At 48.9% G+C, this 23,022-nt stretch overlaps 1 protein-coding gene across 1 annotated transcript; it reads right to left on the bottom strand.

Moving 5' to 3' along the window:
* Positions 1 to 4,033: 4,033 nt before the first annotated feature.
* Positions 4,034 to 22,671, bottom strand: LOC117644636 (O-acyltransferase like protein-like). The gene is made up of 14 exons (XM_034384246.1): positions 22,410 to 22,671; positions 22,064 to 22,207; positions 21,747 to 21,979; positions 21,205 to 21,350; positions 17,658 to 17,755; positions 14,636 to 14,823; positions 12,823 to 12,992; positions 11,313 to 11,481; positions 10,609 to 10,814; positions 9,811 to 9,958; positions 8,583 to 8,781; positions 6,286 to 6,428; positions 5,027 to 5,135; positions 4,034 to 4,683 (listed from the first exon to the last, which is right to left on the bottom strand). Exons 1-14 carry the CDS (start codon positions 22,669 to 22,671, stop codon positions 4,562 to 4,564), a joined length of 2,337 nt encoding a protein of 778 aa, XP_034240137.1. The 3' UTR covers positions 4,034 to 4,561.
* Between the last annotated feature and the right edge of the window lie 351 nt (positions 22,672 to 23,022).

Genomic DNA, 23,022 nt, shown 5'->3' with positions numbered 1-23,022 from the left:
CCTGCTCGGCCTGGCCGCCGCTCGGGCCGCACGCCGCCGGCACGCACACCGCCCACTGCTGCAGGTCGCGCCGGAACCGCCGCCGGTTGCCCGAAGTCTGCGACACGCCGCAGCGTTAGCGACAAGCACAGTGGGCCAGAAGACCGGTGGAGGCGGCCAAAATTCTAGACGCGTTTTGAGCTCCAGAGTCACTGGATGGAACTCGAACCGAACGTGTGACCCCACCAATGGATTGCTCTCCGAACGAGGAATCCATTGGTGGGGTCACTCGTTAAGTTCGAGTCCCGTTAAGCGATTCTGGAGCTGAAAACGCGTCTAAGGTTTTGGTCGCCTCCAGCGGTCCTCGGGTCCACCCAGCTCGCACGCATTGCCCTATCTACGGTGCACCAGTGTCGAAAGGGTTGCCAACTGACTGACTGCCCACTTAGCGACTCTGGAGCTCAAAACGCGTCTAGACTTTCGGCCCCCTCTAGTGGAGTGTACCTGCAGCAGGTCCCAGAGGGTGGCGTTGTGGCCGTGCGGCGGCTCGAAGGGGCTCACTTCGTCGCCAGGGTGCGTCGGCAGAGGGGGCGCCCCGGACTGCCTGGCCGGGCGGACCTCCACGTCCAGCAGGCAGTACACTGCCTCGGGCACCGACAGGCAGCCGTCGAAGTCGCCCAGCGAGTACATGTTGGCGGCCAGCAGCGCGTCCGGGAGCGACACGGACGACGAGAGCACTGGCCAAAGGGAAATGACCGAGTGAAGTTGGAGCGGCTGCCTCTCAGGTGGCAAAGTATGCCACCCGCCTTAATGGTGTAATTCACTCACTTTTGAGGGCCCGCAGCCGGAGCTGCGTGCTGGCCTCCAGGACGTCGTCGAGGGCTCGCCGGCACGCCTCGGAGGGCGGGTGTTGACGCACGCCGTCAAGGAGGTTGAACCGCGAAACGGCTTCCTCGGGCAGAACGGCTACCCCTGGATGGGGCGGGTGTCAAACGAAGGCCGCGGCGGAGAACAGTGGGCCAGAAGATCGGTGGCGGTGGCTAAAACTCTAGACGCGTTTTGAGCTCTTGAGTCGCTAAACGGGACGCGAACCGAACGTGTGACCCCACCAATGGATTCTTCGATCGGAGAGCAATCCACTGGTGGGGTCACACGTTCGGTTCGAGTCCCATTCAGCGATTCTGGAGCTGAAAACACGTCTAGAATCTTGACCGCCTCCACCGGTTTTCTGGCCCACTGTGCGGAAGTCCAAGTCACCTCACGAGGATGAATCCAGCGGCCTTACCCCCGGCAACTTCGTGGCCCCAGGCGGACTCCAAGCCGACGACGTCCTCCGCGAAGACCGCGCCGGCCGAGGAGAGTACGGGAGGAGCTTCCCCGGATTCCAAGAAGGCCGCCGTCGAGGTGGCCGTCGTCGCTGAGGCCGTCGTTGGGGTGGCCGACGGTGGTTGGCCGACTGTGAGGTGGCCGACGTCAAGGTGGCCGACGTAAAGATGTCCGCTGTGCTGGCCGCACCCGGCCTCGAGGACTCCGACACTTGGGCGCTGCAGCAGGCCAGGACCATCCCGACGACGGCCAGGGCGACGGTGATGCGAGTCCACGCCATCGCGATGACGTCACGCACATGCAGTTCCGGCGACTTCCAGTCGACTGGTCGCCCGGCCCCGCCGTGTTGTTATGCCTGGAAGTCCAACGAATTGGTACGATTGCTTCCTTGGGAAGTGGGAGGGGGACAATATAGTCGAAGTAGAGTTATTAGCGTGCAAGAGTTCGCGAGTAATCAATGGACAGTGGGCACTTCAAACATCTTAAAAGCCGCGCGCGGTGTTCAAAGTTCATTGTCCCACAGTTCACGGTCTATGACTTCAACGAGGAGAAATCTCACAGTTCTACTAGCTCTAAAAAAAAATCGCCATGTTTTCATTAGAGAAGAGTTGGGACACGGTATCCGTTGTTAACGCGACGGGTCCTGGAAAATTTTGTGTACAACGTTTGTGGGAATGTGCCTTAGACTAGCAAAGTCTATCCCCCACCACGACTCCCTACTACTTCCTCGTCCGTCGGGACGCCACCAATCGAGCCAGGGTTGCTAAGCAACCCTGCATCCAAACAAATTTTGATCGCTTGAAACATAACCTTCAAGACTATACACTGTTAAAAAAAAGGTTGTTCCTCAACGACTTAGAAGTCGTTGAGTTTCATTACGACTGAGGTTATTTTTAAACAATCATATTGTACGGTTGTTGTTGTTCTTGTATGAAATTTTTGTCAGACAACAAATTATTTGTGTCTGTTGCTTCAAATATTGTCACATTCTCACTTGTTTCAACTATATTGTTCAGTAACAACAAAATAACTTTGCTACGAGAAACATTGTTCACCAGCAACTCATTATCGTGCATAAACAATCTCATCATCAGTGCTCACTGGTCATCATATCCCTCTAATCTAGCACAACCATGTCGTTTAACAACAACAGAATTCGCTCAGAAACGAAAAGCGTTGTTCAATAACAACCTATATCGTTACATATTATGTACTCTAATCATGATCCGAGTCAACTCCACTTTCTTGTTCAGTAACGAAAGCTTCGTTCAGATACAACCCATCCGCCTACAATTTTTAATATTTTCATTACAAAATGTCATTTTGAAACGAAAAATTTTGTTGCCAAACGAGAAATGTCGTTCCGTAACGAGAAATGTCGTTTCAAAACGAGAAATATTGTTTCAAAACAAGAAATTTCGTCCCGAAACGAGATATGTCGTCTCGAAACGAGATATGTCGTTCCGAAACGAGAAATGTCGTTTCAAAACGAGAAATGTTGTTTCAAAACGAAAAATGTCGTTCCGAAACGAAAAATGTCGTTTCAAAACGAGAAATGTTGTTTCAAAACGAAAAGTGTCGTTCCGAAACGAAAAATGTCGTTTCAAAACGAAAAATGTCGTTTCAAAACGAAAAATGTCGTTCCAAAACGAGAAATGTCGTTTCAAAACAAAAACTGTCATTTCAAAACGAGAAGTGTCATTTCAAATCAAAATTGTCGAAGTCGTTCAGGAATCACTGTTTTGTTACCTTTTTGACGACAGTTTTGCTTTGAAACTGGAGTGTTGTTTCAAAACTATGTAACTCGTAGGTTTGGATCAGGGCTTTGTGCCACAATATTATTCGTTGGAAAACAGAGATATCGTTTCAGTACAATATACTTTCATTTTTGGTTTGAAAGAAAAATAATTGTGCTTGAGCAAGAATGTCGTTTCTAAACAAGATTGTTGTCATTCGAAAAATATTTCGTTCCAAATCAATACGACAAAGTTCTTCATTGACAATCATGTAGTTCGAACAATTGTCGTAACTGAACAACTATTTTTAACAGTGTAGCGTGCGACATTTCTGGGGGTCACGTATAGGCCACGCGTGTTGCCTATACATAGGCGTTTATGCCACCTTCACTTGGACAGTGTTTGAATTTCGTACAATGAATGTGGGTAGTTGTTCACAGTAGGCCGGCTAGAAGACCGGCAAAAGCGGTCAAAGGCCCGGACGCGTCTTGAGCTCCAGAGTCTCTAAATGGGATCTAACCGAACGTGTGACCCCACCAATGGATTGCACTCTGAACGAGGAATCCATTGGTGGGATCACACGTTCGGATCGAGACCTGTTTAGCGACTCTGGAGCTCAAAACGAGTCGAGAATTTTGACCGCCCGCGCCGGTCTTCTGGCCCACTGTGCGAGGGGCTCACCTGACGAAGCGGATGGCGTAGTGCGAGAGCAGGAACGAGGCGGTGAAGCGGGGCAGCTTGGCGTGGGTCGTTATCATGACCACCTGCGCGCCTCCAGGAAGCCGCTGATGAAAAAGATGCCCACTATGCCGGTGCTCTTCACCATCACCATCTCACCGTGCATCGTCGCTCCGAATGCCAATAACTCATTGAGCAGGCCCTGGTAGCTCTTTCTCATCTGCGTCCTTCCGACGAAGAGCCGAGTTCGAAACTCTAGTGACATAACTAAACACGATGGGGTACGTCGTGGGGTGGCTGAATAACACACACTGTAGAGTTGCATGTCGGATCTTTATTTTGGCTCATTTTTTAGCAGTCCTGCCACCTTAGCAGGGGAAAAAAATCCCGCGATGCAATAGTGTCGGAAGGGTTTCCAACCTCAGCGTGCCGACTATGCAACTTGCCGGTGATGTGCCCAAGATGTGGCCCAGTACTGGGCAATCGAGGGGGTATGCGCTCTCTGAACCTGTGTACCGACTATTACGCTATTACGCTCTATTACGCCACAAATTAATCGGAATTTAGCTAAAAACGGCCTAAAACACACCAAAATTGATAAAATTTTGACAATTTTGGCTATTACGCGACTATTACGCGTATTATTACGCGTACTATTACAGATAGAGTGAACCGACTATTACGCGAGTGCATACCCCCTCGCTAGCAATCCTCTCGACACTGGTGCGTCGTGGGAATTTTCGCCTACTCATGTGGCAACACTGTTATATGGAAACACGGAGTTTACAAGCTGGGAGGGACTCCGCGGTAGGAACTTGGTTAGCAGCACGCTGCAGGTTTGGTCACACATTGGTGGTGCTCGTCGAGGCGTTCTCGTGCATTTCATCGGCGTCCTGGGCTTCTCCGGCGGCCTTCCCGCTCACGGCCCCCGAGACCCTCGCGGCGGAGCCCGGCGAACTGATAACTGTGGAGGAAACGGGGGTCACGACGTCATCCTGGGCCAGGCGCGGAACTAGGAAGGGGGTTGTTAATGAGGGACATTGGGGTATCTACCCCGCCTTTGGCACTAGGTGGTAGGCCAGGCCAGCCCCCACAGTGGGTCAGAGGTGGGTGGAGGCGGTCAAGAATCTAAGACGTTTTTAGCTCGAGTCGGTAAATAGGACTTGAACCGAACCTTTGACCCCGGCAATGGTTTGCTCTCACTCGTGTAAATTTTGGCAGAACGTCAGAAACCTGTCTCAAGTCCTGATCAAAATTCGTGTACCTCTGAAAGCTGAAAACTTATTCGACATTCTCACTCAACTTACACCGGGCAAAGGCGATGGCCAGGACATTCATCATGGGGGCCTCGACGCAGAGGTGCAGCACCAGGCCTGCCGCGTAGGAGATGACGACGTCGGCAACGGCTTGACTAGCCTGCACGGAGCAACGCAGATGATTTTGAAGAGTTTCGATCAAAACCATTCGACACCCTGTCTCTGTCGCACTCCGTCGCGTAGGGGTGTGAGAGGGGCAGAGCGATGGAAAAATTCTCTAGAATTGCACACCAGGGGGATTTTGGACGGAAAAAAAGAATTCGTAGGCCCAACGAAAAAGCGCGGAAAAGTACGTAGATTCCGTGCACTCTCAGCACGTTACTGACTTTTTCCTCATTAATTAGGTATTCGTGAAAACACTTGTGACAACAGCAATAGAACTTCATGTTATCATGACAAATTTCCTTTGTAAAATTATATACAAAATCAATTCGTCAGTACATTACTTAATATTTCCTGAGTAGTTCTTAAAAAAAGGAAAAGTACGTATTATGGTTGCACTAATTACTTGCATAAGTACTGACAAAATGAGCAAAAAGTCAGTAACGTGCTGAGAGTGTGATCACTGTGGCAAAAAGCTACGGAAAATCCTGTAAACAGCTTGTGGTAATTCTCCGTAGGCCCCTTATCAATATTCTCCGTAGGCTCTTACAGTATTTTCTGTAGGACCGCACAGTATTCTCCGTAGGACCGCACAGTGATCTCCGTAGGACTATACAGTCTTCGAGGTCCTACGGAGAAGACTGTGCGGATTTACAGAGAATACTGTGCGGCCCTACGGAGAATACTGTAAGAGCCTACGGAGAATATTGATAAGAGGGCTACGGAGAATCCTGGCAAAAAAATTAACAGGATTTTCCGTACCTTTTTGCCACAGTGATAACCGAAAAAAATTGTTTGAGCAACGAAAAATTTGTTTGAGTAACGAAATTTTTGTTGGTAAAACTAAAAATCTGTTAGCGCAACCAAAAGACCCGTGAAAGGAACAAATTCATGATTTTGTCTCTCCAACTAACTTTCTTGCTCCGCCAACGGATTGTCCGTCTACCAACGAATTATTCGTTACGCGAACAAACTTTTCGCTACTCCAACAATTTTTTTCGGTTATCTCGAAACCAACGTTCTTTTTCGTTGAGTCAACGAATTCCTTTTCTTTTCGTGTACAAAAAAAGAGCGCAGAGGGTTTATTCAGCCCTCAGTCCGCTGCCGGTATTTCAAGTTTAACGGGCGGGCATTTGTGATGAACTCACCACGCCGTAGTCGCTGACGTAGGTCGGCTGGCGCGTGGTGCTTGTGGTCACGACGATGATGGTGATGTGGATCAAGTACACCGAGAAGGACAAGCGGCCCAGCGGCAACAAGGGCGCCCACGAGAAAATGCGGTCGAACACGCCTGCGGCAGCCACATGGGGTTGGAGGTTGCAGTGGCGATGCAGAAATCAAGTCAACCGTTGCCACATAAGTAGTCAAAATCCCTCGATGCAGCAACTTCTCAGAAAGGATGCCAAGCCCAGCCTGCTGACTGGTGGTAACACTGTTTTTAGGGGTTCCCATGAACCCCCACACTAAATTACTATGTAGGTTTTTCTGCGCGCCAATGCACGAAATTAAACATGCACTTCGTAACGCAAGAATTTGTGCGCGACAATGCACAATTTCGTGCGCAAGTATGCAGAAAATCGTACATTGTCGCGCACAAATTCGTGCGTTACGAAGTGCATATTTAATTTCGTGCATTGGCGCGCAGAAAAACCTACATAGTAATTTAGTGTGCCTTTTGTTTTTGGTCTGGCGCTCCTCCCCCTCCTCTTCGATTCCAAAATAAAAAGCAACTAACTATTAAAACAGTGAAAAGTCCTTTCCACATCCAACTTAACATAATACAAGAACATTTTTTTGAAAATTCACTGTGGTAATTGCCCGTTAACTACAAAGACATAAATTTGCAACAAACGAAAACGTGATCCGTTGATCCTATCAAAAAATAGTTCAAATAAAAAATGTGCCCTTCCTCAAAACTGAAACCTCCTGTTTTATCTAAGTAACAACAAATCACCAGTGTTATCAGCAAATGTTCACCCGTCAAAATTTAAACTCGCCAATTAAAAAAAAAACGGAGTTCACGGAGTTCTGAGATTGGAAACATCTTTTAAGTCCATCATTTTTAAAATGTTGCGAAGTGGAGTACAGCGATTGAACCAAGTTTGACAGGAAGTCTTTTCTATTGATTACTGTACTTTCACAGTAAATTACTATGTAGGTTTTTCTGCGCGCTAATGCACGAAATTAAACATGCACTTCGTAAGGGAGGGTGGGGCACCTAGTGACAGGGGCACCTAGTGACACAGGGGTGCCCTGGCCCCCCTATGGCACTTTCAGACATCTTGAGGTGGCCAATCTAAAGGTCTTGTGCTGTGGAATTATGTTCAAGTGAGAGTGAGACTTTGAACAAAATATTTTAGCACCTAGAATAAAAGTCAGAAAATAATTACCCTAAATCACAGATTTTATGACTTTTTTACAAAATGCTTTCTCGCCATTCTTCCAGTAAACGGCACTGCCGGTCATTCTGGCACTTTTAATCAATAATAGGGACCTTAAGTAAGTTGTTTTTGCTGAACCAGTTCAAACATATGATTTCATTTCCTTGATATCAAATTTTGAACGAAAAAGAGCCCCCGGGGCAGGTAGTGACAGACACACTATATTTACCGTATTTCAACGATTTAAACGTTTCAAAACATCGATTTGGCAACAGCAAAGTGAATTGTCACCGATTGACACACAACGAAACATAAATGAGACTAATTTGTACGACAATTTCATAGAACATTGAATTTGATTAGCAATGTAGTAAAATGCAGTTTCTTGCGAAAAAATGGCGCCGCTCAGAATGGTTTGATATTAAAAAAGCTGAAAGGGCCTAAAACGGATAATTTTCAATTAGCTGGAGCGTCGCCCTATGCTGGTAATGTGAGTTATAGGACCTGTCACTAGGTGCCCCGGGCTGGGGCACCGAGTGACAAGTGCAGAGGTCTGCGGGAAGCTGTGTAAATAATAGAAATACGTGTTGTCAAAACGCCACAACATGCTTTTGCGATCAAGGAAGGATCAAAGCAACCTTTTGAAGTGTAAGCAGATTTATTCCTTGCACATCAGAGTGAGTGCCGAAATCCAAAAAGTGTCACTAGGTGCCCCACCATCCCTTAACGCACGAATTTGTGCACGACAATGCACGATTTTCTGCATACTTGCGCACGAAATCATGCATTGTCGCGCACAAATTCGTGCGTTACGAGGTGCATTTTTAATTTCGTGCATTAGCGCGCAGAAAAACCTACATAGTAATTTAGTGTGTTGAATGTAACGCATGCGCAGTTTGAAATTTTTGAATTTTCTCAGAATTATTAAACAGTTGGCACAGTCCAATACGTGGCTTTTAGAATTATTTAAGTTAAAATCCTGTGAATTCCATTTTAAACTATCAAAATAGGAACAACGTGCAATGCAATAAGCATTGGAATTATTTGTTTTTGAAACAACTTACCTCCATAGCCCAAGCCGCAGGTGAAGATGATCCACGCGGTGGGCAGCGAGAACCCCAGCAGCCGCGCAGGGCCGTACAGAGCGTCCAGCAGCGGCCGCGCCTCGAACGAGGGCCGGAAAAAAACGATCGCGGAGACCAAGGTGACGCTCATGAGCAGCAGGCAGAGGGGGATCCCCAGCCACAGCACAGTCGCCGTCCGCTGCAGAATTTTTTTGAATTTTAGTTTTTTGTTTAAGTATTAATTATTTGGAAGATTTTAATTACAACTAAAAAATTTTCACACACACACACAGAGAGAGAGAGAGAGAGAGAGAGAGAGAGAGAGAGAGAGAGAGAGAGAGAGAGAGAGAGAGAGAGAGAGAGAGAGAGAGATTGTCCTTCCCAACTGCTTTAGCGCCTGCAGGCTGCTCTGACTGGTCATGCTGCGAGTGGGAGCATGTAGCCAATTGAGGTTCTTCTCCGCCGACATAACGTGTCACCCTAAGTAAGGACGACCTTGTCTCGTTTTGCAGTGCAGGCGAGCATGAGTCGGGCCTGAAATGGCATACGATCATATGTGGTCTAGCCCTTAATGGTAATGGTAATGCGGGCTAGGCCGTGCCGCCGCACACGTGGCCGCGGCGGGTTGCCTACCCGCCATCCCGCAGGCTGACACGCGGGGATGCAAGTGCAAGTGTCGCCACATAAACTCGGGGAAATAGTCTTCCTAAAATACCAAACCTGAAACGCGGAAATTTGTCTTCGTTGTGTTTGTACTTACATTTCTACAATAGCGTAGGGAAATAGGTCATTTTTTGGGGGCATGTGAAGGTTGGATACCCCCTTCACCAAATGATTGATCGCGTTCTTCATAAAATAAACGTTAATGCTGACACTAAAGTGAAAGCAACGAAGGTGAAAACAAACTAGATGATGATGCCCATATTATTCATCATCAATTTTAATCGAGCACATTATGGCAAAAGATGTTGTTTGCACACAAATTATATCGTTAATGGTCATAACAAAAATTTTGTTCTTCTACGACAAATTGTCGCTTTCTAGATTCAGCAACATTTGTTTTGCTTTGATACATGATAACATTCTATGTTCTGGAACGACTAAATTTTCATTCGTTTCTAGTCTATCTTGAAAAGTTTCCCAGGAGGCTGGCTGAGGTTGGCAGCCCTTTGGACACTGGTGCATCGTGGGAACGTTTGCCCACTGTGCACCCCCGCGCAAGACCCACCTTCGAAGGCTGCCACTTGTCTCGGTTGGCCAGGTAGAACAGGGTGCCCGTCACCAGGCCCAACACGTAGGGCACGACGTTGGTGTGCGTGGGCAAGTACTGGTAGATGAACGCAGGATCAATGCCGAAGGCCTGTCGCACCAGGGTCCTAAAGGCACCGGGAAGAGGGGCTTTACAAAAATATCCATATCAAGTCCGAGGAAGGGTGGCGTTCAGATTGCACGCGAAATGGCATCACTCACCGCCAGGCCAGGGCTTCCACACAAATACGCAGAAGTCCCCACATGCACCAGCGTCGAAAGGGTGGCCAACCTCAGCCTGCCTACAGGCTGAGAAGTTGTCTTTTGGGCAGCCTGAGGTTGGCACCAAAGCCAAGATATAGACCTCTTTGCCGCTCCCACGGTCCCCCTCCCTGGACCACCGTCGCCTAGCAACGCTAGCCAAACAAATCTCCGGTATGCTGCCTCCTACGTGACGCACGACGGATGCGTTTTCTGGTCATATCTCGTAAACCGTTAAAGCTAGATGGGTATAGTAAGCGAGCCGATTGTAGTTTAAGCAGAGATCTACAATCGGCTTGCTTACTGTACACGTCTATCTTGAACGGTTTAGGAAATATGGCCGAAAAACCCACCCACCGCGCGCCGTCCGGTGTGCAGCATACCTGCGATTTGTTAGGCTCGCGTTGCTAGGCAACGGCGGTCCAGGGAGGGGGACCGTGGGAGCGGCAAAGAGGTCTATTGCCTGCAGGCTGCCATCGGTGCATACTGGAGATTTTTGACCACTATTTTTGCTCACCGTGGGAGTACGAGCAAGGTGGGCGGCAGTCCCACGTGCACGGTGCTGGTGTAGAGCACGACGGCGCTGGCGGCCAGCAGCAGCCCCAGCAGCAGGCAGCCCGGCCACAGCGCGCGCTGCGTCCACCGGCTCACCAGCCACATGAGCGGCGGCGTCAACAGGAACATATGGAGGAGCGCGGCGGCGAACCAGGTCTGGATCATGCACTGCAGCAGAACAAGGAGGGCATGAGCAACCCGCCAAGCACGCGGGTAGAATGGGTTGCCTATCCACCGGGCGTAAAAAGCCCGAAGCAGCACTCGGAGTGTTGCCAAAGTAGCGGGCAAAACTTCCCACCGTGCATCAGTTTCTAAATGTTTGTCAACTCCAGCCTCTAAACATCTTCACTCAGAAAGTCTTACGAAGAAAACGAACACCAGTTTTGAGCAATACTGAGCAAACAGAAGCCATTTTTCTTTCGTAATGTGAAGCTTTTTCTATGTACCTTACAGAGAAAAGCCAAAACAGATTCGTAATATTAACAAATTTAGTTCGTTAAATGTTTGCACAAATGTCTTCGTCCACTTCCGCCAAATTCTCCTTAAGAAAATTTTGAGTGTTGTTTGCTGTCAAAGAGTTGTCCAGTGGGCAGCCTGAGGTTGCAACACTGGTGCTTCGGGGTTTTTACGGTCATTCTGTGTGGCAGCTCTGACTCTGAGACTCACAAACGACCCCTGGGCGACGTAGTTGTTGACGAAGAGGAGGTGCGTCCACCAGTACTGCTGGCAGTCCCGCACCACTCTGCCCGCCACTTGCCCCCAGACGGGCCCCGAGCCCATGTACTGCATCCACTGCGTCTGGATGGCTAGCGACACGGCTATGACAGGAAGCAGTCTGCAAACACATACAACGTTAGCACTAGGGCCAAACCGCATTAGAACACAACAATTGGTTTTTCAGTGCTGTCAGTCAACCCTCAGCAGTGGAATACGAGCTCGTTGGTACCGTTAGATTCGTCTCAAAATTACCTTTCGAATGGTAAAAGCGGCATGCGTGCAGCTCCAAACGCTGAACTTGTAAGCTCAAAAAAGTGTATTTTGCGTAGCAAAATATACTAGGATTCAGGATGGAAGGCGGCTGGCGGTGGTGCGGTGGTAGATGACGGCCGACTACCTGACTCTGGCCCGAAGTCCGGGTGAGGGTGGTGTGGGTCGAGAGTCCCCGCCTTTTGTCTCTTTGCATTTATAATGACCGTTTTAAAACTTTTAAAAATTTTAAAAGTTTCTACAAACTGAACGTTTATTTGGACTCACGAGAATAAACCAACTTGATTAGAAAAAAAGTTGAAGGCTGTGTCATTATTTTTAGTCAATTTAAGTTTTGGATAGTCTTTCCCTAAAATCCGTCAAAATTGTCGTAGCGACATGCCGGTTGCACAACCCTCCATAAAATGTTATTAACATTTTACAACAATTCTCTGCCTTTTGTTCCGGCTGCGAGGGTCGCGCTCCACCCGCACAAAGGGGCGGGGTCCGGGGGCCCGTGTCGAGTCGAAGGGTCCAGGACGGGCAAGGTCAGAAATGTTGTTGCGGTAGCTGGGGAGGCGTAAAGCCTCACACAGTTGTAGGGCTTTAGGGAGGCGTATCCAGGCGACAGAGATTCCCGAGCCGCCTTCCATCCTGAATCCTAGTATAGTAGATTGCAGAGTTGGTCACAGCTCCCAAGGGAAGGCCACACCCACCATTTTCGAATACAGATTTGGAAAGCCCACGAACTAATTGAACGTGTTCGAAAGTGAAGATTTAGATTTTCCAACACGATAGACAGGCTCGTGCAATATACCTTTATTTTCATGTATTTCGCAATTCACTTCACTGGTAATCAAGCTAGACCAAATCCGAGGGCAGATTCGGATTCATCGTCACAATAATTGGCGTAAGGAGAACTGCTGCATGAAAATCGGACAAAAAAAAATGGCCATTTTGAGCCATTTTGAAGAAGTTGCAAATTTTTAAGGAGTAAAAAATTAGAATGACGATTAAGACGAAACTACTTTAGATATCGATCTAAAAATGTATAAGGATGTTCCTTACCACTAGGACTACCTTCAAGCCAACTTTGGTCGAAACCGTCAAAGGTCACCCGGATCCGTGTAAATCTTGTATGGAAAGACCTCTAGAATTTTGGCAGCCTCCGACGGCCTTTTGGCCCACTGTGCATCTTCGCGGTGCTTACCTGAGGTACCGACTGACGTACTGCAGCACCACGAAAGCGACGCTGAAGCGGCGGTGCTTGGCGTAGTGCTTCAAGAGCAGCCGTGCCTCCAGGAAGCCGCTGATGACGAAGAACTTGGCGACCAAGCCGCCGCCGTTCAACAAGAGCATACTGTCAGCGCGCGAGTAGGCCTGCACAACGCAGAGATGCAACAGATATGCAAATCTTCCGGACGCTTTCAAAGGGTCGGAAAAAGAGCCCGAAAAGTTTAAAAGAACAACGCAGAATAGTAAAAGAAATCGGAAAAATAGGAAAAATGACTTTTATAGATGGTGGTGTGAGAACATGAAACCTACTACTTTTGTGTTTCGTTACGCCTTTGCTGTCACTGGCAACCCTAGAGTCACTACCGCCACATCAGTAAAAAGCGCACGAAAAGGCAACATAACAGGGTATAGTTTCAGTGCCCTGAGAATCGTCTTCACAAAGCTATAAAGATATGCTTTTTGCCTACTTTCAGGGGAAAAGTCGTCCTTTTTGCCTACTTTGCAGGCTGAATCTTTCCAAATTTTCCAAAGCCACACACTAAACTTCTTACGGATTCATCTATCTGTATTACGGACATTTTTGTGCAATTGCAATTACGGATAGATTTTGCTTGTAATACGGATGAAGTTTTTCGTCCGTACCTTACGGATATTTTCGTCTGTATGTTACGGACACGAAAACCTTTGTATTACGGATGAAATCATCCGTATTACAAACAAAATCCATCCGTAATTACGCTTGCACAAAACCGTCCGTATTGCGGATACATGGTGTCCGTAAGGAGTCTTCAGTGCAGGAAAACAGCCCAAAAAACACTGTTTTTTTTTTCAATGTTTTTGGAAACTTTCCGGGTATTTTCATCTCTACTCGAGGTTTCCCTCAGAATCAAAGTCGCCAATTGAGCAGGAAAAACTTCCCGCAATGCGTATTAGCTCCGAAAGGAAAAGGCGCCAACCTCAGCATGCTAGCAGTGACGTGCGCAGAAATTTTGGAAAAGGGGGGGGGGGTCAGGCCATGCTTTTTGCCTACTTACAGGGGGACAAGTGACGCAATTTGCCTACCTCCCAGGCAGCTCTCTAGTGGCCAAAAGGGGGGGGGTCATTAACCCCCCTCCTTGCGCACGCCACTGCATGCTAGTAGGCAAAATCGTCGCCCAGCTCTCGAGAAGTTGCCGGGCAGGCTGGCTGCCAATCCTGTCACTCATCCGATTCAAAAAGTCTACATTATTGCCGCCGTCCGCAAGGTCCAACGTGCGGTCTCGCTCGGACAGTCTCGACATCATTCGTTGCAGATTGCTTTGAAAATGAATGGAAAAACTACACGACGACGGTTTTTAAACAGTGCAAGAAAATATAACTTTTGAGAGTTATCGCCAAGTGGAAATCTAAGACGTTCATGTCGACGGCTCCCAGACAGAAATCAGTTAGCCACATGCGTTTTTAAAATGCAGAATGCACGTAATGTCCCCCAAACCGGTTCATGACTGACTGCGAAATCAAGGTCGCTGACGGACAACTAGCTGGACGCGCGTCGCACCATGGTCGCACTGTGGGCCAGAAGACCGGTGGAAGCGAGGTCAATGTCCCGGACGCGTTTTGAGCTCCAGAGTCGCTAAATGGGACTCAAACCGAACGTGTGACCCTACCAATGGATTTCTCGTTTGGAGAGCAATCCATTGGTGGGGTCACACGTTCGGTTCGAGTCCCATTTAGCGACTCTGGACCTCAACGCGCCTAGAATTCGGTCAGCCTCGGCCGGTCCTCTGGCCCACTGTGCGTCTGCTTACCGCCTCCACGAAGTCCGCGTTGAGTAGTGGACTGCCGTACAGGTAGATGAGCCGGTGGCCTACGATCAAGAAGATCATGTTGATGGTGCGCGAGCCCTGGATGCAGTGGATCTGGGACTTCTGGTGGCGGCAGAGCGCGCGCCACGTGTTCTGCGCGGCGAAGCAGTCCAGCACCTTGCCCGGCAGGCCTGGGGCAGTCGAGATAGGCAGAGATGAGAAAAGTCACTCACTCTGCACCACTCGTGTAAAATTTGTCAGAAAGTCAGAAAACTTACTCTGATACTGATGGCCTCAGTTCTACAGATTGCAAAAAAAAGTTTTATCAGCTTTCGGAGGTGCGCGAAAGTTTGATTAGGATTTCCGACGGTTTCTGACGTTCTAACAAAATTTACACCAGTGACAGGTGCACTCGGGTGCACTATGCGCATAACGTCCGCAAATTCCTTACAGTTAATTTGGCGGTTAGTGCACGGAGAAGTTTGTGCAATCATTGTCAGCTCCAGAGCTGCACTGCAAACCTAACTTTCTACTTAGTACACACTTACAAATGCATGCTTGCCGTATAACTCCATGCGTCAAGCATGTGTGTACTTGCAAGCATGCATTTGTAAGTGTGTACTTGGCCAAGCATGCGTTTGTAAGTGTGTACTTGCAAGCACGCATTTGTAAGTGTGTACTTAGAAGACAGTTAGGTTTGTAGTGTGCTAGATGGAATCTCAACCGAACGTAAAAGCTTACCAATGGATTGCTGACCGAACGAGGGATAGACTGTCCCAAGAAAAATTCGATGTTTGAAAATGCAACCTCTCACCCCGGACTTAAGTTCCTTATGTAAAAAAAGGACCCCATGATTTTTTTCAGAATTTTTGAACAGAATTTAGAGGTCGCGCATCGGCAAAAACACGTTTTTTGCCATTTTTCTCGATTTTTTAAATATGCCCTACCACCACACCACACCCAGCCCCACCCCCTCTCCTTAGTTGGACTTCTAGTGACCCCGTGACGTCGTTCTGTAGGACACCCGTCCCTCCTGGGCCCATCTAGACCCTCAAATCGGCACCCAAAACGATAAAATTAAGTCAAAAATTTCATAAAAAGCTGCAAAAGTTGTGCAAATGTTGTGTTTTTTGATAATCTGACATCACAGATCGATAGAGCGTGAAAAATTACGTAGAGGTGAAGACAAGTGAGCACGCCACACGGTCAGTTTCGGTTACATAAGCGCGAGCGAAATAGAACGCCCCCGATTTATTGTGTGGAATGATGCCGTCCCGACGGAAGAAGAGGTTGCACTGGCTTGTAGCTTCATGATGAGCTACGTCAAACAGAGAGTCTAGCTGGTCTATGAATGACTGTCTCCTTAGCTCAAAGGTAGGTGAGCCTGCACCCTCTTCTCGATCGGGACGCCATCATTCACGGAAAAAAAGGATTAGTTGTGACAACTAACATGTTAGTTGAAAAGCGTCCAAAGAAGATTTTAGTTTTCACAACTAAAAGTTTGCTGCTCGAACGAATTTATAAGTTGAAACGACTAAAAAACTACAGTTGGCTCAAGGATAAAGTTGATTATTCCTACACTATGTTAGTTGTGAGGATTAACACGAGCGTCACGGAAGAAAATAAACCACGCACAGAAAAAAGTCTGCGGCGGGAATCGAACTCAAGACCTGTCGTTTGTCAATCAGAGACGCTGCCCACTGCGCTGCGGACATTCTTAGGAGACCCGACTTTCGGGCGATGATTTAATCGTCGCTTGTCCTAGCATCGGTCAGTTTGCTGTATCAGCGTCATTGGGCATTCTCCCGCTATCAGCTCACCACAGCGGAGTGGATAGCCTCAGCAGCTCTCAGATCACAGATTCCGCGATCGATACCCGCTGAAGGTTTTTCTTATACGAAGCTTATTTTCTCTCGTGACGCTCATGTTAGTCATCACAACTAACATATTGTAGGCACAATCAACTTTATCCTTGTACCAACTTTAATTTGTTAGTTGGTCAAACTAATATTATTGCTCCTGCAGCAAACTTTTAGCCGCAGCAACTAAAATCTTCCTTGGACGCATTCCAACCAACATGTTAGTTGTTACAACTAATCCTTTTTTTCCGTGTTCCACACAATAAATCCCAAAACACAAACGACGATTCAAAACAACGCTCGCTGCGCTGGGCGGTTCGTTTCGTGTGCGCGGCAAAGCGCGCGAAAAGGCGGCGATGTAGTTCCCGTGACTACTGACAGGAGGCGCCACCAGCGACCCGCACCATATATTTGTACTTTTATTACATGCAGAGCTTTTATTTCGACAAATTTCATATAAAACAATCATCAGATGATTCTTGACATCCCACAAAAAGATTAAAAGCCCACACTTCAAGTTTTGAGCAGGAAATGTATAAATTCGTGGGGGCGTTCTATTTCGCTCACGTTTATGTAACCGAAACTGACCGTGTGGCGTGCTCACTTGTCTTCACCCCTACGTAATTTTTCACGCTCTATCGTTCTGTGATGTCAGATTATCAAAAAACACAACATTTGCACAACTTTTGCAGCTTTTTATGAAATTTTTGACTTAATTTTATCGTTTTGGGTGCCGATTTGAGGGTCTAGATGGGCCCAGGAGGGACGGGTGTCCTACAGAACGACGTCACGGGGTCACTAGAAGTCCAACTAAGGAGAGGGGGTGGGGCTGGGTGTGGTGTGGTGGTAGGGCATACTTAAAAAATCGAGAAAAATGGCAAAAAACGTGTTTTTGCCGATGCGCGACCCCTAAATTCTGTTCAAAAATTCTGAAAAAAATCATGGAGTCCTTTTTTTACATAAGGAACTTAAGTCCGGGGTGAGAGGTTGCATTTTCAAACATCGAATTTTTCGTGGGACAATCTAACGAGGGATCCATTGGTAGAGTCACACGTTTGAGTCCTATTATGGACTCTGGAGCTCAAAACTCGCCTTGTGTTTTGGCCGCCTGCGCCTGTCTTCTGGCCCACTGTGCCCCGATTCTAGGTGGCCCCACAGACACTCACCCTGCTTCTCAGACGAGGGGCCGAGGTGGTTGGAGTCGCGGAGCGCGAAACGCACCGAGGCCACCAGCAAGAGGACGGGGAACGCCAGCAGGAACGCGCTGCGAACACCACACACACTAAATGTTTATGTAGAATTTCGTACGTACCACTTGCACGATTTTGCGCATGCGAGGAATTTGCATAATATTATGCGTAAAAGTGCATAAATTTATGCAAATTCACGCACAATTTTAAGCACGACGGCACACAAGTTTAAAATTATGCATCACCACGTACAAAACTGTACATAAAAATTTAGTGTGCACCCTTAGACTCGTACTGAGTTTTTTGTTTTAGAAGATATTGACGATTGTGCGCAAAGCGTACTAAAAATTTTTATTTTGAATTAGAAATTACACTATTGTCTATTTCATCTTGAACACTTTAATCTATTTCGTCTTAACAAAATCTGTTGAGCTCCTCCCCAGACCAACTTTTCGTAGGCAACATCGGGCAGGCATTGGTCAAGTACCGGGCAACTATGCGCAACTACGGGCAACTGCCGGGCAACTACGGGCAACTGCCGAGCAACTCGGGGCAACTGCCGCGCAACCACCGGGCAACTCCGAGCAACTCCGAGCAACTCCGAGCAACTGCCGGGCAACTATGGGCAACCACCGGGCAACTGCCGGGCAACTGCCGGGCAACTGCCGGGCAACTGTGCGCCCGAGCACAGCTCGCGGGCAACTGAAGGAAGATGTCGGAAAACATCAGTTCAATAGGTCGGTTTTGACACCCCTTTTTAAAGGCGTAGCAAAAACATGCTAAAATCGACCTATTTTATTCTGCAGATCAGCCATTTCGAGTCTAAATCTATGACATATGGGTATCTTGCTTTTCATCTCGTTGAGACGAATCCATTTGCGACATCAGTTTTTCATTTCCACATATTTGATTTTTCACCTCTTTTCTGTCAATAGTACTAAAAATCTCCATTCAAGAAACGTTCATGGAAGCAGATGATACTCGTCTGGTACTGTCGTGTGTGCTATAGTTTTGACAGTATGCTCGCATGTTTGTGATTATATATATAATTGTAAATAAGGGTTAGAACATATATGATTGGGGAGTGAGTGTCGATGTTGGTCCTTGCCGCGCGGGGCCGAGCTGAGGAGACGGTGCCATTGTTTACGCCCGGTGCCGCTGGCGCTGTACCCGGGGGAGGAGTTATCGATGTTTCGCGCACATTGTTGACCGTGCATCAAGCACTCACTGTCCCGCTCTCGAGTAAAAGCTAGCTGACACCTTTAAGTGTCTTGTATTGTTCTAAGTATGTTTGAAGTAGTAAAGGTATCATCTGCTAAAAATACCGGACTACGAAGTTTGAGGGGATCTGAAAAGAGTATCATAAACCGTGCAGGAACCCGACCGCTACCTGCCTCGGACTCCTCAGGCCTCCGCGAATTCCCCCCCCCCCCACACACACACACACACTTCCCCTCTCCGATTCGTTGGACCAGCCCGAAGGCATTCTTCGGGTCTTGGGGCCCCGTCATAGTCAGAAAAAGGCTGAGAGTGTGTCCCGTACGTATACGAAACTTTGGCATGTTCGAAGCTCAAATCCTTGATAATTTCGAATCTAAGTTTATGTGTTATCTAAGTTTATAAAATCAAATATGTGGAAATGAAAAACTGATGTCGGAAATGGATTCATCTCAACGAGATGAAAAGCAAGATACCCATATGTCATAGGTTTAGACTGGAAATGGCTGATCTGCAGAATAAAATAGGTCGATTTTAGCATGTTTTTGCTACGCCTTTAAAAAGGGGTGTCAAAACCGACCTATTGAACTGATGTTTTCCGACATCTTCCTTCGGTTGCCCGCGAGCTGTGCTCGGGCGCACAGTTGCCCGGCAGTTGCCCGGCAGTTGCCCGGCAGTTGCCCGGTGGTTGCCCATAGTTGCCCGGCAGTTGCTCGGAGTTGCTCGGAGTTGCTCGGAGTTGCCCGGTGGTTGCCCGGCAGTTGCCCCGAGTTGCTCGGCAGTTGCCCGTAGTTGCCCGGCAGTTGCCCGTAGTTGCCCGGCAGTTGCCCGTAGTTGCGCATAGTTGCCCGGTACTTGACCAATGCCTGCCCGATGTTGCCTGCGAAAAGTTGGTCTGGGGCTGTTCACAGCACTTGGTTTAAAATGCGATTTTCGGGGGAATAAGTCCTAGCATGCGTCACGTGCGACCAAATGCTACCAGAATTGAACTGAATCATCTGTAGGCAACAGGCAAAGACCAGTTCAAAGGAAAAGGTGGTCCGATAAAAATTGGAATTAAAATCCTAAAATAATGAGAAAAATAGCTGAATTAGTAGAAAAATGACAGAATTGACAAAAAGTGCAAAACTAAAAAATGCTCAAAATACTTCGTTTCAACTTCTGAGCCGCATTAAACCATTTTGTTACTAAGAAAAACAACATATTTGAAAGGAAAAACAATCGCACTAATGTTTTTTTCATTTTGAACGGTGCACACCAGAAGCGATTAACCCCAAAACCAATCAATTTGGCACGTTTTTGTGGTGTTGGTCCCCTTGCGTTTCGTGTTGCGGACGAATGCGGAAAAGTTATAGCCAGGGCATGTTAATATACATGTAAGGGAAGCTCCTCGCACCAATAACTCAGCTACATACGCTCACATAGATGACCAAAACTCAAAAAGTAAGTTTTTAAAGGTTTTGAACGCATTTATAGCAAAAAACCGCAACCGTGGGCCCAAGCGTTAACGGAATGTTGTGCTATATGCTGCTTTCCTTTGTCTAGTGATGAAACTAAGAGAAAAAGACGCTAGCTTACCAATAGCATCGCCCTACACGAAAAAATGGCGGTCGGAAAAATTGAAGAAAATTAGGTGAAATTGCCTAAAATACAAAATACTAGAATCAAACCTTTCCCCGTGGCTCGCGGCTCAATTTAAAAATCTATGAACGTTATTTTACGTTATATTGGAGTATTATAGTCCGTTTCCACCCCCCAGCATGCCTCCAAAACGGTTTTGAAAAATCGACTTATTCCCCCTAAAACAGCATTTTAAACCACTGTGCTGTTGAGCGAAAATCTATAAATGCGCAGAAACGTCAATTAATATTGATAAAATTTCGATTAAATGATGGACGTGTAGGTTCGAATCCCAATGTGACCCGATTGGGTCACATTCGTTGAATAAACGTTGCAGTAGGCAGGTGAGGTTTAACATACCAACAGGTGTGTGTGTGTGTGTAAATTTTGCCAACGTGTGCACACAGCGTAGGGGGCTAGGCCGCTAGGTGGGGGCTCCCGCTGAACACAGGTGTTTGGGTAACTCTATTGCTGAGGGGTAAGTTGGGAAAAAAGTACAGGGCAAGAAAAGTACACCCTTGTGAAGCCGGATGACTGGACTTTGAGCCATCCCTCGGCCGACCTGTTACAAGGGGTGTACTTTTCTTTCCCAGTACTTTTCATCTCTAACGTACGCGTAGGTACCCGGAAAGATCCTTCTGTCAAGAATAGAGTTTGCCCAGGTCTAAGTCAACTCGGCACTCACGTGACGAGCAGAAGGGAGGGCCGCTGCCGCAGCGCCACCCAGAAGGAGCGCTGGCTGTGCTTGCCGTGCTGGGCGTCGAAGTCGGTGCAGTCGCTGTGCTGGAGGCGCAGCCGCAGCTCCACTGCCAGGGCGCGGCCCAGCGGCGCCACCGCCGCGGCCACGGCCTTCCCCAGCGCCGCGCTGGACTGCCTGGCCGCCTGCTCGGCCTGGCCGCCGCTCGGGCCGCACGCCGCCGGCACGCACACCGCCCACTGCTGCAGGTCGCGCCGGAACCGCCGCCGGTTGCCCGAAGTCTGCCACACGCCGCAGCGTTAGCGACAAGCACAGTGGGCCAGGAGACCGGTGGAGGCGGCCAAAGTTCTAAACGCGGTTTGGGCTCCAGAGTCCCTGAATGGGACTCGAACCGAACGTGTGACCCCACCGATAGATTGCTCTCCGAACGAGGAATCCGTTGGTGGGGTCACACGTTCGGTTCAAGTCCCACTTAGCGACTCTGGAGCTCAAAACGCGTCTAGACTCTCGCCCCCTCTAGTGGAGTGTACCTGCAGCAGGTCCCAGAGGGTGGCGTTGTGGCCGTGCGGCGGCTCGAAGGGGCTCTCTTCGTCGCCAGGGTGCGTCGGCAGAGGGGGCGCCCCGGACTGCCTGGCCGGGCGGACCTCCACGTCCAGCAGGCAGTACACTGCCTCGGGCACCGACAGGCAGCCGTCGAAGTCGCCCAGCGAGTACATGTTGGCGGCCAGCAGCGCGTCCGGGAGCATCACGGACGACGAGAGCACTGGCAAAAGTGAAATGACCGGGGAGTAGTACGCCACCGCGCATGTGGCAAAGTCTACCACCAGTCGTGGTGTAATTCACTCACTTTTGAGGGCCCACAGCCGGAGCTGCGTGCTGGCCTCCAGGACGTCGTCGAGGGCTCGCCGGCACGCCTCGGAGGGCGGGTGTTGACGCACGCCGTCAAGGAGGTTGAACCGCGAAACGGCTTCCTCGGGAAGGACGGCCACCCCTGGAAGTGGAGGAGCAGGTCTCAACGAAGACCAGAAGACCAGTGAACCGAACGTGTGACCCCACCAATGGATTCCTCGTTCGGAGAGCAATCCATTGGTGCGGTCACACGTGAGGTTCCAGTCCCACTTAGCGACTCTGGAGCTCAAAACGCGTCCGGGGTTTTGACCACCTCGAATATTTTCTGAATCAGCCGGTCTTACCTCCGGCAACACCGTGGCCCCAGACGGACTCCAGGCCGACGAGATCCTCCACGAAGACAGCGCCGGCCGAGGAGAGTGCGGGGGGAGTTACCCCGGACTCCAAGAAGGCCGTCGTTGGGGTGGCCGACGTCGCGGAGTCCGTCGTCGGGGTGTCCACCGTGCTGGCCCCATCCGGCGTCAAGGACTCCGGCAGCTGGGCGCTGCAGCAGGCCAGGACCATCCCGACGGCGGCCACGGCGACGGTGATGCGAGTCCACGCCATCGCAAAGGCGTCAAGCGAATGCACTTCTGGTGACTTCTGTTCCGACTCGACTGGTCGCCCGGCCGCGCCGTGTTGTCATGCCTGGAAGTCCGACTAATTGGCACGACTGCTTCCTCGGGAAGTGGGAGGGGGAACATAGGCTTTAAAACAAGTCGAAGTAGTGGGAGGTTTTTGGACCGATATACCCTGGCTGTCTACATTTTGTGTGGTCATTCTCAACCTCTTACCCGTCACTCGCAGGTGAGAGCTGGAAGGAGGGGGGGGGGGGACGAAGTTTCTTCCATGGGGGTATCAAGGGGTACATGCCGGTGCCATTCACCACCACCATCGCTCCGAATGTCACTGATCTAT

This window comes from Thrips palmi, unplaced genomic scaffold (assembly GCF_012932325.1).
Source record: "Thrips palmi isolate BJ-2018 unplaced genomic scaffold, TpBJ-2018v1 HiC_scaffold_18, whole genome shotgun sequence".
NCBI lineage: Eukaryota > Metazoa > Arthropoda > Insecta > Thysanoptera > Thripidae > Thrips > Thrips palmi.
Note: the sequence above shows the minus strand (reverse complement) of the source record. Positions and strands in the feature narration are given on the sequence as shown.